The following is a 12,436-nucleotide window of genomic DNA, read 5'->3' on the forward strand; positions in this document are numbered from 1 at the left end:
AATAATAAAAAAATTAAAACCAATTGCAAATTCTCAATATCACTCTATACATTATACTAAAAGTTAACTATATGGTGAATATGGATGGCACCAGAAAATTCATGCTACTTCAGAGTGATGTGTGCAGCTTTAGTAACTGCTCCATAGGTAGCATTTTAAGCTGTCAACAGACACACATAGGGCACATAACTGCAAAGCCCTGCATTTGCCCACCAACTCCTCCCATTGACTTGTACAGGGAGAGCCTATACACACCTGTATGTTTCTCTATTTTTGTTACATTTTATTTTTTGCTGAAGCACATTTTAACTAGAAGTGTCTTCAAGCTAATTTGATGCAATCTGTTCAGCTTGACCTGAATATTTCCTTTTTTCCTGGAATAAAATCTCCTAAAATTTCATTTCAGGTTGCCCGCGATTATTCTCGCTTCAGTGGGCAAAACAACCCTTGTCTCCTCTCCATTCGCTAATATGCAAATCGCCACTGGGGAAACATAGTGTGGTTACTTTCTAAAGTACCCCATAGTTATCTAGCAAAAATATTTTTTGCAACTTTGTGCTTTGTATGTTTTCTCAGTGGCAATTAGTATATAAGTCAATGGAGTGGAAACAAGGGCTGTTTTGTCGCTCACTGTAGTGGCGACAAAGAGTTCCATGTGTCATTGCATCCTTCCAGTTTGTTAACTTTATTTTCATGTCTCTGTACAGCTAGCACATTTTTATCTTTCTTTTGATTCCTTGCTTCTGCTGATCAAGTATCTCCTAGCCTTTGTGCTTGAAAAGACCCATCTTTAGAAAGAAAACTATTACTAATTTAAATGCATTTCCTGAAGAATGCTGCCTTTTCTAAGCACTTTCTTGAATGTCATCGCACTTAGAGTAATGGAACACAGGGTAATTTGTCTTTTGCCCTATTTGCCATCCTTCTATCTTGTCTGATACCTAACTCTTCCTGTTGTCATGATCAGGACTTTAGTCATCAACATTTTTTTATTGGTTGGTTTTTCTTTAAAGGGATACTGTCATGGGAAAAAAACATTTTTTCAAAATGAATCAGTTAATAGTGCTGCTCCAGCAGAATTCTGCACTGGAATCCATTTCTCAAAGAGCAAACAGATTTTTTTTATATTCAATTTTGAAATCTGACATGGGGCTAGACATATTGTCAATTTCCCAGCTGCCCCAAGTCATGTGACTTGTGCTCTGATAAACTTCAGTCACTCTTTACTGCTGTACTGCAAGTTAGAGTGATATCACCCCCCCCAGCAGCCAAACAAAAGAACAATGGGAAGGTAACCAGAGAACAGCTCCCTAACACAAGATAACAGCTGCCTGGTAGATCTAAGAACAGCACTCAATAGTAAAAACCCATGTCCCACTGAGACTCCTTCAGTTACATTGAGAAGGAAAAACAGCAGCCTGCCAGAAAGCATTTCTCTCCTAAAGTGCAGGCACCAGTCACATGACCTGGGGCAGCTGGGAAATTGACAAAATGTCTAGCCCCATGTCAGATTTCAGTTGAATATAAAAAATCTGTTTGCTCTTTTGAGAAATGGATTTCAGTGCAGAATTCTGCTGAAGTAGCACTATTAACTGATGTGTTTTGAAAAAAACATGTTTTCTGATGACAGGATCCCTTTAAATGTTATTCTCAGTACTTTTAAGAGCAGTGGTTTTATTTTTCTTTTTTTTCTTTTAAGGTTCAACCCCCCTTAAGGTCCAGAGCTTCCAGTGCCTGGAAAAAAACAAATGATTTTTTTCTCAGAAATGTACTTGGGGAAACCGTGATTTTGAGTGTTAGCTCAGTGGTGAGAAAACAAAATACTCTTTACCCCCCATTCTCATTCTTAGTGACTTAAATTACACTGATGCCAATTTTACTTCCCGCATTTTACACATTTTTTTGAGGTTCAACCAATTTATATTACATTTAAATGAGTGATTTTCCATAATTTTACATAATTTCCCCATATTTTGCACCAAAATGTTACGATGTTGTCAAAAATATGTTATTTGTGAAATTAAGAGATTTAAACTACTAAGTGGATGCATATTTTCCCATAATCCTGTTTGTAAATAGTCAAGTTCAATTCATCTACACCACATACAGTTGCACACAAATCCCTTATTGCTGTAGATTGTGCAATTGACTGTCAGAGAGGACTTGTGCATACCCCCGTAGTGTAACATGAATACTTCAGTGCTTGAAGGAAAACTATACCCCTGAACAACATAGGTCTCTATCAAAATACACTGCATAAAATATCTAATATGTAAAACTGCTTCATGTAAACAAACCATTTTATAATAATATACAATTTTAGTAGTATGTGCCATTGAGTAATGCTAAATAGAAAATTGACATTATAAGAAATAAGGGATCCAAAATTGGGATCCAAAATTCACAGTGCACACAAACAAACCATACATTTTAGATCACACAAGCCAATTAACAGACAACATTCTGTCTTTTGATTCCACACTTCTTCATGTTACAGTTAAAACTGCATTATTTCTGGCCAGGTGATCTCTGAGGCAGCATATAAAATTGGGGCTCAAGGGAAAAGATGTAAAAGGTCAATATTTACTTAAATATATTTTCCAGTTTGGCAAGATTCTTTAATGTTTTCTTTTTCTTATTCTTTAAGATTTCTTTAAAGTTGCTTTAACACATTTCCCTGATTTTACAATATTTTTTGTGGCTTCCTAAAAAATGTGAAATGGGGGTTCTACTGGGTTTTATAGGGCTGTTTTGCACAGAGAATACCTTTTAATGAATTACCGTACTTAAGCCTTTTTTTGTTTGGATCTTTTTATAAGAATAATATGATGTTATATTTTTGTTTGCTCTTTTGTTGAAGGTGGAATCATTTATTTTGGATCAAGATGATCTGGAAACCCCAATGTTGGAGACCGCTTCAAAGCTGCTTTTATCTGGTACAGCTGATGGAACAGATTTAAGAACTGTAGACCCTGAGACGCAAGCTAGACTGGAGGCTCTTCTTGAAGCAGCAGGTTTGTGTGCATTAACAAACTGTACCTAGATACTGTATATTAGTCTGTGTTCTTCTCTGAACTTAACATCAACAAGTGTTTGCTCCCTACTTTGCATGGAATGGCAAATTACGCAAATTCAGAGGTGGGAAAAGTTTTTAGAGAATTATGCAATATAATGTGTAAAGTAAACTCCTGCAGTGTACTCCCCAAGCTGTTTTGGCCAAGCTGATTTCTCTTGCCTCCTGGATCCCCTCTGTCCCTGCTACATGCCACGAGCAGAGCCAGATGTTGGTAACAACCCAAGTAATTCACACATACAAAGAACTCAAAACAAACAAGTCCATAAATTGTGTATTAAAGTGGAATGACACAGGGAATAAGTATTGAACATGTTTACTGAAATCGATTTAATTACCAATAGTAATTGTTTAATAATGCTTCAAGATGCCTTCTGTATGGAGGAACTAGTCATATGCATTGCTCAGGTGTGATTTGGACCCATCATTCCACACAAACTGTCTTCCAATTTTGATGGTTCTTCGGGCCTTTTCTATGAACTCTTTTCATAGATTTTTAATTAGATTGAAGTTGGGTGATTGACTGGGTCATTCTAGCAGCTTTATTTTCTTTCTCTGAAACCAATTGAGTTTCCTTGTCTCTCTGTTTGAGATCATTGTCTTTCTGAAATATCCACCCTCATTTCATCTTCAACATCCTAGTAGACGGCAGCAGATTCTTATCAAGAATGTCTCGGTACATTCCTCCATTCATCCTTCCTTCAATTGTATGAAGTCTGCCATTACCATATGCTAAAAAACTGCCCCACACCATGATGTTCCCACCTCCAAACTTCACTGTTGGTATGATGTTTTTGAGGTGATGTGCAGTGCCATTTCTCCTACAAAGATGGTGCAATGACATACACAAGTTCAATTTTGGTCTCATCTGACCAGTCTATATTGTCCGATTACATTGGCTTATCCAAATGTTGTGCAGCAAACTTTAATCAAGTTTCAACATGCTTTTTCCTCAGCAATTAAGTCTTGCATGGCGAGTGTGCATAGAGGCTATATCGGTTGAGTGTATTACTTATTGTTTTCTTTGAAACAACTGTACCTGTTGTTCAAGGTCTTTCTGAAGCTCTCTGTGAGAGTAATCCTTGCCTCTTGGACAACTCTTCTGATTATATGACTCCTCTGTCAGAAATCTTGCGAGGAGCACCTGGCCGTGACTGGTTTGGGGTGAAATTAAGTTCTTTCCACTTCTGGATTATGGCCCCAATGGTGCTCACTGGAACTTTCAGAAGCTTAGAAACATCTAACCAATTTCATCACTGTTTTGCAACAATAATGTTTGAGAACCTTGGTAGAGAAACATTTTTATAGGCCATCAATTCGGACTAAATCAGCTGATCTTAAGATTGCTTTCTAAATAAGCACTGCGTATCTTGACAGCGCTATATAAATAAATGATGATGATGATGATGATAAATACTGAGATTTTAGGAGGTTTCTTTGCATTCCATACCTTTTTGCATCTCTTCATTTGTTTGATACTTATTCACTGTCTCATTCCACTATATTACACATAACTTAATTTATGGACTTAGTATTGAGTTCTTTGTATGTGTAGATTACTTGGGTTGTTACTGACAGTTGGTGTAAATTGCATGCCAATAGCCCTATTAGAAATATATTTACTGAGAAAAATGTTGACTTGTTCAATACTTATTTTCCCTACTGTAGTTTCACCCAACCCGGTTCAATCTTTTCTGGAAAAGTTAAAGTATATTACAGGGAATACGTTTTCGTTTTTTACTTGATTATCTCTTCTGCTATGGTAAATAATTAAGTTTGACTTTTTTAAGGACAATTAATTTACTCAAGCAGCTTGCATTTGTCGAAGTCGAACTAAGTTTAAAAAAAAATCTTCCTAATCTAGGTGATGATAAATATATGTATACAATTAAACTGCACTAGCCATATTTCATGGTCTGTGTTTTGTTGTCTGAGAGTGACCCTTTAAGAAACTGACAAACAGCAATTCGTCCACTGTTGCACATAGAAAAAGGTGCTTGAACACAAATGATATCTCAAACATCCTCCAAAAATACTTTAGTTCACACAGACTGCACCGACCCAGGATTTTCCAGCGAACACCACCGATCGATCCTCTTCTTGCTTCTTCTTTCCTCTCGCTGCTGCTCGTACGCAGTAGAGTGAAAAGCCGAACTTTAACAAAAAAGCCGGCTGTGTCTTCCTCGGGAAAATTGAAGAATATGATCGCTTTGTGGTGCTCGCTGGCACAACCCCAGTCTGGTGCGGTTTTTAGGACCACCGGCCTGGGGTGTCAGGTAAGTAAATACATCCACTTGTGGCTGCCTAACTTTTGGCACCCCCAAGTTAAACAGACTTTCCTTCTCCTTCAAGGGATGGTTCACCTTAAAGTTAACTTTTAATGTTATAAAATGGCTATTTCTAAGCAACTTTTTTAATTGGTGCTCATTATTTATTTTTTATTGTATAATTATTTGCCTTATTCTTCTGACTCGTTCCAGCTTTCAAATGGGGGTCACTGACCCCTTCTAAAAACAAATGCTCTGTAAAACTACACATTTTATTATTTGTACTTTTTATTACTCATCTTTCTCTTCAGGCCCTCTCCTGTTCGTATTCCAGTCTCGTATTCAAATCAGTGCATGGTTGCTAGGAGAATTTGGACCCTAGTAACCAGTTTACTGAAAATGCAAACTAGAGAGCTGCTGGCTAAATAACTTGAAAACCACAAATAATAAAACATGAAAACCAATTGCAAATTGTCTCAGAATATCACTCTCTACATCATACTAAAGCTAACTCAACGGTGAACAACCCCTTTAAAGGAACAGTAATGCAAAAAAAAATGTGAGAAATATAACATAGTATCATACTGCACTGGTAAAACTGTCATGTTTGCTACAAAAACACAACTATAATTTATAGAAACAAGCTGCTGTGTAGCCATCCATTCAAAGCTGTAAAAGGAGAAAAGGCCCAGGATACACAGCCGATAACAGAAAAGCTTTGTAGTAAACAATGGGATTCTTCAGAACTTATCTGTTATCTACTTTGTATCCTGTGTTTGACTGGCTGCCCGTTGCTACATATCAGTTTGTTTATATAAACTATAGTTGTATTTCTAAAGCAAAACACGTTCGTTTTACCATTGTGGGTCGACAGTACATTATATTCTCAATATTTTTTTTTGGTGTTACTGTTCCTTTAAATGCACTATTACATTTGGGAGAAGGCTTAAAATATCTTGGCATAAATCCTTTTTTATTTTTTTTTGTTCGTTACTTACATAAATGTATTTTTTTTGTGCTGCTGTGCTGATGCTGTAATGTTTAAAAATACTGCCTTTTAATAGTTTTGGGAGATTCTTAACTCAGAACTTCATGCTAGATCTATAATATCCAGTCAAACACTCTTGTCTCCAGCCAAACACTCTTGTCTCTACTATGTTTACTAATTTTTTGCATGGATTTGACTAACACTAGGTATCTTTCCCATTTTTGTTTTTTGGTTTAAATTCTTATATTGACTTACTAACTGGCTTCGCAACGTGTGCTAACAAGGAATTGGTAAATTATCCACTGCTGATGGTAAAGCCTTCGCAGATCCTGAAGTACTCCGTAGATTGACTTCTTCGGTCAGCTGTGCGTTGGATGAAGCTGCTGCTGCACTTACAAGAATGAGAGCTGAGAGCACCTCAAATGCAGGGCAGACGGACAAGTAAGTCAGTTTAGTGTTCTAAAGCTTGGCCATACACTATAAGATCCTCTCATTTGGCAAGGTCTCCAAACAAGTGGATCTTCCCTTGATATGCACACCAAAAGGTGGGTGATATTTGTCTAATCAGATCATTCGGCCATACGGCCAATCTGTTTAGAATGACAGTGATAATAGCCGACGGGATCAGACTGGAAAATCTGCCTGATCAAGATCTGGCCAATTTTTGCAGATATCGGTCTGGGAGGCACATCAGAGCATCCCATACACTGGTAGATAAGCTACTGAATCGGTCTAAAGGACCCAAACCTGCCTAAATCTGCCCGTGTATGGCCATCTCGAGGGGTGATTTTAGCTCTGTTAAGAATGTACATAACTGTACATGAACTGCCAAATATCTAAATAATTTTTTTCCACAGAAGTACCTGAATCCATAGATTTGAAAAAGACTCATGATAGTCTTCCAGTGCTCACTGGAAATAGTCCCCCTCAGGGTCACAGTGTAATGCAACCCCTCCTTCCCCATGTTTCATTTGAAAGGATGGATTTTTAATCATTTGCAAGAGCAAACTCGAAACATTCCAACTTAGATTATTATCTGGGTATTTGCATATTCCCAGTGCACAGTTTGTTAGTTCATTTTTTTTACTTGCAGTCATTTACTTTGTTAACCTGTGTTCAGTAATTGGATCTTATTTATTTGAATGCATCTTATAAGATAAATTCATACTTGGTCAACATTTGCCTGATAACATCCACTGTTTTCTAAACTATTACTTATTACTATTACTTTTGCAAGTTTATTTAGTCTTTTGTATTAATCATTTCTCATACAGCCGCAGTTTGGCAGAAGCTTGCTCTGAAGGGGATGTAAACGCTGTGCGGAAATTACTTATTGAAGGCCGAAGTGTTAATGAGCACACAGAAGAAGGGGAGTCCCTCCTCTGCCTTGCATGTTCAGCTGGATATTACGAACTGGCACAGGTAATATTTTGAGCCATGTATTCTTAGACTAGGTTGTATTTGTTGAGCATAATTAAAAATGCAATGAGAATCTCCTCTATGGGGTATATGAAAATGGTTTTCTAAATATATATTTTTAATAACCACTATCATTTTTGGAACCAAAATACACAGGTAGAACTTTGCAAATAAAATTTCTAATAATATGTCTTAAACACATCACACCTTTAGATGATTTTATTAAAGGGGACCTTCCACCCTGATATTAAAATATGTATAATAAATAAAAGTCCTTTAAAATTAAACATGAAAAAATCTTTTAAATGGAAACATCTATACCTGTAAAAATCTCCGCTATCAATCCTATTGAATTCCCTGCCTCTATGGCTCAGGAACAGCAATCGCCTGTCTGCCAAGACAGAATGAAACAACATTTAAACAGTGTAAGGAAAAATTTATTTTAATCAACTAAAAGGATTTAGTCGCAATAATAGGATTTTGTATTAAAAAAGAAAAAAAGAAAAACAACAACAAAATACTTAAATACTTTTTATAAAAAATTTTAAAAATTAAAAAAGTTTTCAATATTTTGTGCAGTTTAAATATCACAAAGAATAGCTACCATTTTAAGAACTAAGTTCTTTCCCTCCGACTTTTATAAGCAACTATAGCTTTATTTTCTCTTCATCTTATATTATTAAAACCAGCGTCAATATTTATTTATCTGTAAATACTATTTTCATATTTCATAATTTTTTTATTAGGTCACTTATTGGTACATACATTTTTTAAAGATACATTTTGGCAACACACTAAAAAATCCATTCGTTTGGCAAGGTTGCCAATTGAGAGGAACTTTGCCCATATTTGTCATCCTATTTAGAGCACCAAATGCTATCTGAACCGAGCAGCCTTGTTTGCAGACATATCTGGAGAAATCAAATTAAATTTGACTGATATATGGCCAGGTATTGGTCAGAAAGATGCCATATGTGGGTTAGTAAGCTTCAGAGCAGGTCAGCAATGTCAGCAGGATTCATTGGCTCAGTATGGCCAAATTAGAGGTCCATTAAAATCAATAGATATGTCAAAAAGTAATGCCCTGTTTTTGACATAAGAAATTAATATTTGGTTGTTATCAAGCAGGTTTATTTGTGTACTTTAATGAAACAAGAAATGAACACTGAACTATTGTGGATTTTTAATAAGATTGTTAACTTGTGTGGCATCATGTTCTCAGGGGCCGCCATCATGGGGGCAGAGGGGTTACTGTTGCTGGCCCTGGGTAAATCCACATTCGAAGGGGGACCCGGCCGTGTCATATTGCATATGTTATATATAAAGTTACGTTAAAACTTTATGTAACTTTTGCAAAAAACTGCCCTGACTTGCCTAGAAACATAATGTAACGTACAAGGACACTTATAAACCTTGCGTGCCAAGCAACATCACAATTCTAATCATCACAAACTTCTTTATTACTGGTTTAATAATAAATTGACTGTTTATATGAATTTTTTGTTGTAGAGTAACATCAGCTGTTTATTTTGGAATCTATTTACTTTATTATATGAGCTATTACCTACATTAACTTTTCAGCAGTGGAATGATGATTATTGGGCCCCACAGCAAGATCTTTGTGTCCCCTAGACTTACATAACAACTTATGCAAAAATTTGTTTTACTTTCAAAAAACTTTTATGTACTGTAACTTGCATGTCAAACAATGACCATTTGACTGGGGCAGGCAGGTGTGGGTAGGGTTTAAATTTAGGTCAAACTCTACTGACTTCCAATGAACTAAATAGCAAATTAATTAATGGAACAAAGTAACATTAGCTGTTTATATTGAAATAAATTTACTGAATTGGATGAGCATCTCCAAAATTACCTTTTCAGCAGAGGAGTGACTGGCTATTGCAACTTATAGCATGATGATTGAGCATCTAAACTGGAAACAATATGTTTTCCATGTACATAAATTGCAGCTACTTATCGGTTTCTCTACCCCCCCCCTTAGATCCTGTACCCCCCTATAGAGTGTGTGTGTATCTCTCTCTCTCTCTCTCTCTCTCTATCTCTATCTCTATCTCTATCTCTATCTCTATCTCTATCTCTATCTCTATCTCTATCTCTATCTCTATCTCTATCTCTATCTCTATCTCTATCTCTATCTCTATCTCTATCTCTATCTCAATAAATCCAAGTCCAATACATCCAACAAGTTTAACCTTGGCCATAGATTTTTGTAAAGCACAATTGTGGTCATGAGGGCATCCCATAAAAATAATTGCTGCTTGGGATGCCTGCTACACTGTGGTGCTGTCAACATTTAAAGGCCTTATGTCAAGCTGAATATTAATTTGTCAACAATGCAGTTTACTATAGCTTCTGACCAGAATTTAAAGAAGCTCAGCTATTACAAATAGTGGTAAATATTTATTTTATCTCTATAGGTTCTTCTGGCAATGCATGCTAATGTTGAAGACCGTGGGATAAAAGGAGACATAACGCCTTTGATGGCTGCTGCTAATGGGGGACATGTTGAAATTGTAAAGTTGCTGCTAGCCCACGATGCATATGTTAACTCCCAGTCATCCACAGGTTAGATTTTTTTCTCTCCCTTTACTGTTTCAAATAATTATTTTGCCATGAGATGCTAAAATAAATAGTTAATAATGCTATACTGTCTTCAGTAGAATAGTGGTTTTTTTTGTTGTTTTTTTTACTGTCTTAACCTTTCTTTCAAAATGTGAGAGTTGCATCTCTCATGTGGTACATATTTACTGTAAACAGTGAAACTGGGGTATCCTTTGCTGTATGGAAAAAAACAGCTTAATGTAGAATGTGTATTAAAGGGAACGTAAAGGCAAAAAAATAAAATCCCATTTTTACTTTCTTTAATGAAAAAGAAACCTATCTCCAATATACTTTAAAAAATGTCTCCAGTTTTTATAAGAAACCTGACTGTATGCAGTGAGATTCTTCCTTCATTTACTTGCTCTGACTGTTGCAGATGGGAAACTTCAGACGGTCCCTAACTGCACTGCAGGGAAATGATCATACTTACGAACAGCACGGGGAAGAGACTTCCCAGAACTCGAGCAGCTTTGTTTGTTTCCCTGTAGAACAGCCGGCGACCATGTAGAGATTCATATCTGCAGCAGTCAGAGCAAGGGGGAATTTCACTGCATACAATAAGGTTTCTTATAAAAAACTGTACAGATTTTTTAACTGAAGTATATGATAGGTTTCTTTTTAAGTTAAAGTAAAAATGGTATTTTATTTTTGCCTTTACATAATCTTTAATGTTTCCAACTCCAGCTGCAGGGAAAAAGATCATGGAGCCAGATTTAAACATATAAACTGGTATTCTACTTGGAGGATTTTTTTGCTGCAGCCACTGGTTCTGGAGAGTTAGAGAACATTTTTATTAATATTGTAGGACCCAGTGCAATCTGCATATTCTGATTATTAATCAGTCTCGCTGTATCTGCTTCTATGGCAGATATTATTTAACTTGTGCTATTTTGATAATTTATGACGATCCTTAAGCTGCAGCCCAGACCATACTGAGCATGTGCATGGTCTTGGTCTTGCAAAGATGTTTAACAAAGTTACAAGATGGTGACCCCCTGTGGCCAACGTTGAAAGCATAAATCATTTGTTTTATTAGGCTTTTGTTGCAGTAAGTTCATGTTTATATTTAGTATACAAATTACAACATTTCTAGCATTATTCTATTTTAGTCTTTAGTTTCCCTTTAAGGCCCTATTTATCATAACATGTTAATAAAAGAGAAACATTTTTTAATAGATGGTTATTTTCTTATCTGCTTAGGAAACACAGCACTTACATATGCATGTGCCGGTGGCTATGTGGATGTGGTAAAGGTGCTGCTGGAATCAGGTGCTAGTATCGAGGACCATAATGAAAACGGTCACACGCCTCTAATGGAGGCAGGAAGTGCTGGGCATGTTGAAGTAGCCCGGGTTCTCTTGGAGAATGGAGCAGGAATCAATACTCATTCCAATGAATTCAAGGAAAGCGCACTAACTTTAGCCTGTTATAAAGGTAAGAAGAGTGTGTTTGTCCAGAATTTAAAAAAAAAAACAAAAAAAACACACTCATCTTAAAAGGATAATAGATATATTTTTAGGTTTTATTTGAACTAACACCTGCCTAAGTATATCCACTGAAATTGTTGTGATCATCTTATGGTGATGTGCTTCATGTTTAAAGTAATGGCATATGGGGAGATTTGGGGCATTTTGCTGTTCTTGTGTGGGTGGTGTCAAAATGCTAAATATTGCCCCTCCGTTAATTTTGAATTAAAAGTACCAGTTGCAGTTTTTTCAGACGCAATGAAATACTGTACTTTGTTGGGTTTTCAGGCTATTTAATTCCTACATTAGTGTAGTAGTAATGTCTCCAAAAAGCCTCTTCATCCATTACCCTTAAAGGTTTAAAATCATTAAGAATTCCTAAGCATTCAGTAGAACTGAAGAAACCACTCAGATTAGTGGTAAAACATGTCTGAATAATTCAGAAAGGCCATTTGCTTTAGAAATGTCTCTAATCACTATTATCTAATCTAACCTATTATACTAATTGCCATCATTATTCCTTAATGGAGGATTATTTAAAAAATGTAAAACATTTTTAGTTTAACTGTTATCAGAATGTATGCTCTTATAGATATGACAA

At 36.0% G+C, this 12,436-nt stretch overlaps 1 protein-coding gene across 6 annotated transcripts in view; it reads left to right on the forward strand.

Moving 5' to 3' along the window:
• Positions 1-12,436, forward strand: part of LOC108704484 (ankyrin repeat domain-containing protein 17) — a 91,361-nt gene that overhangs the window by 24,397 nt on the left and 54,528 nt on the right. For all 6 annotated transcript variants that reach the window (XM_041579703.1, XM_041579704.1, XM_041579707.1 and 3 more), the window contains 5 exons: positions 2,861-3,014; positions 6,613-6,769; positions 7,603-7,750; positions 10,186-10,333; positions 11,570-11,803. In XM_041579703.1, the coding sequence (XP_041435637.1) occupies positions 2,861-3,014; positions 6,613-6,769; positions 7,603-7,750; positions 10,186-10,333; positions 11,570-11,803 (841 nt within the window). The remainder of the gene's footprint in view (positions 1-2,860; positions 3,015-6,612; positions 6,770-7,602; positions 7,751-10,185; positions 10,334-11,569; positions 11,804-12,436) is intronic.

The sequence above is a fragment of the Xenopus laevis genome, chromosome 1S (assembly GCF_017654675.1).
Source record: "Xenopus laevis strain J_2021 chromosome 1S, Xenopus_laevis_v10.1, whole genome shotgun sequence".
In the NCBI taxonomy this organism is placed as follows: Eukaryota; Metazoa; Chordata; class Amphibia; order Anura; family Pipidae; genus Xenopus; species Xenopus laevis.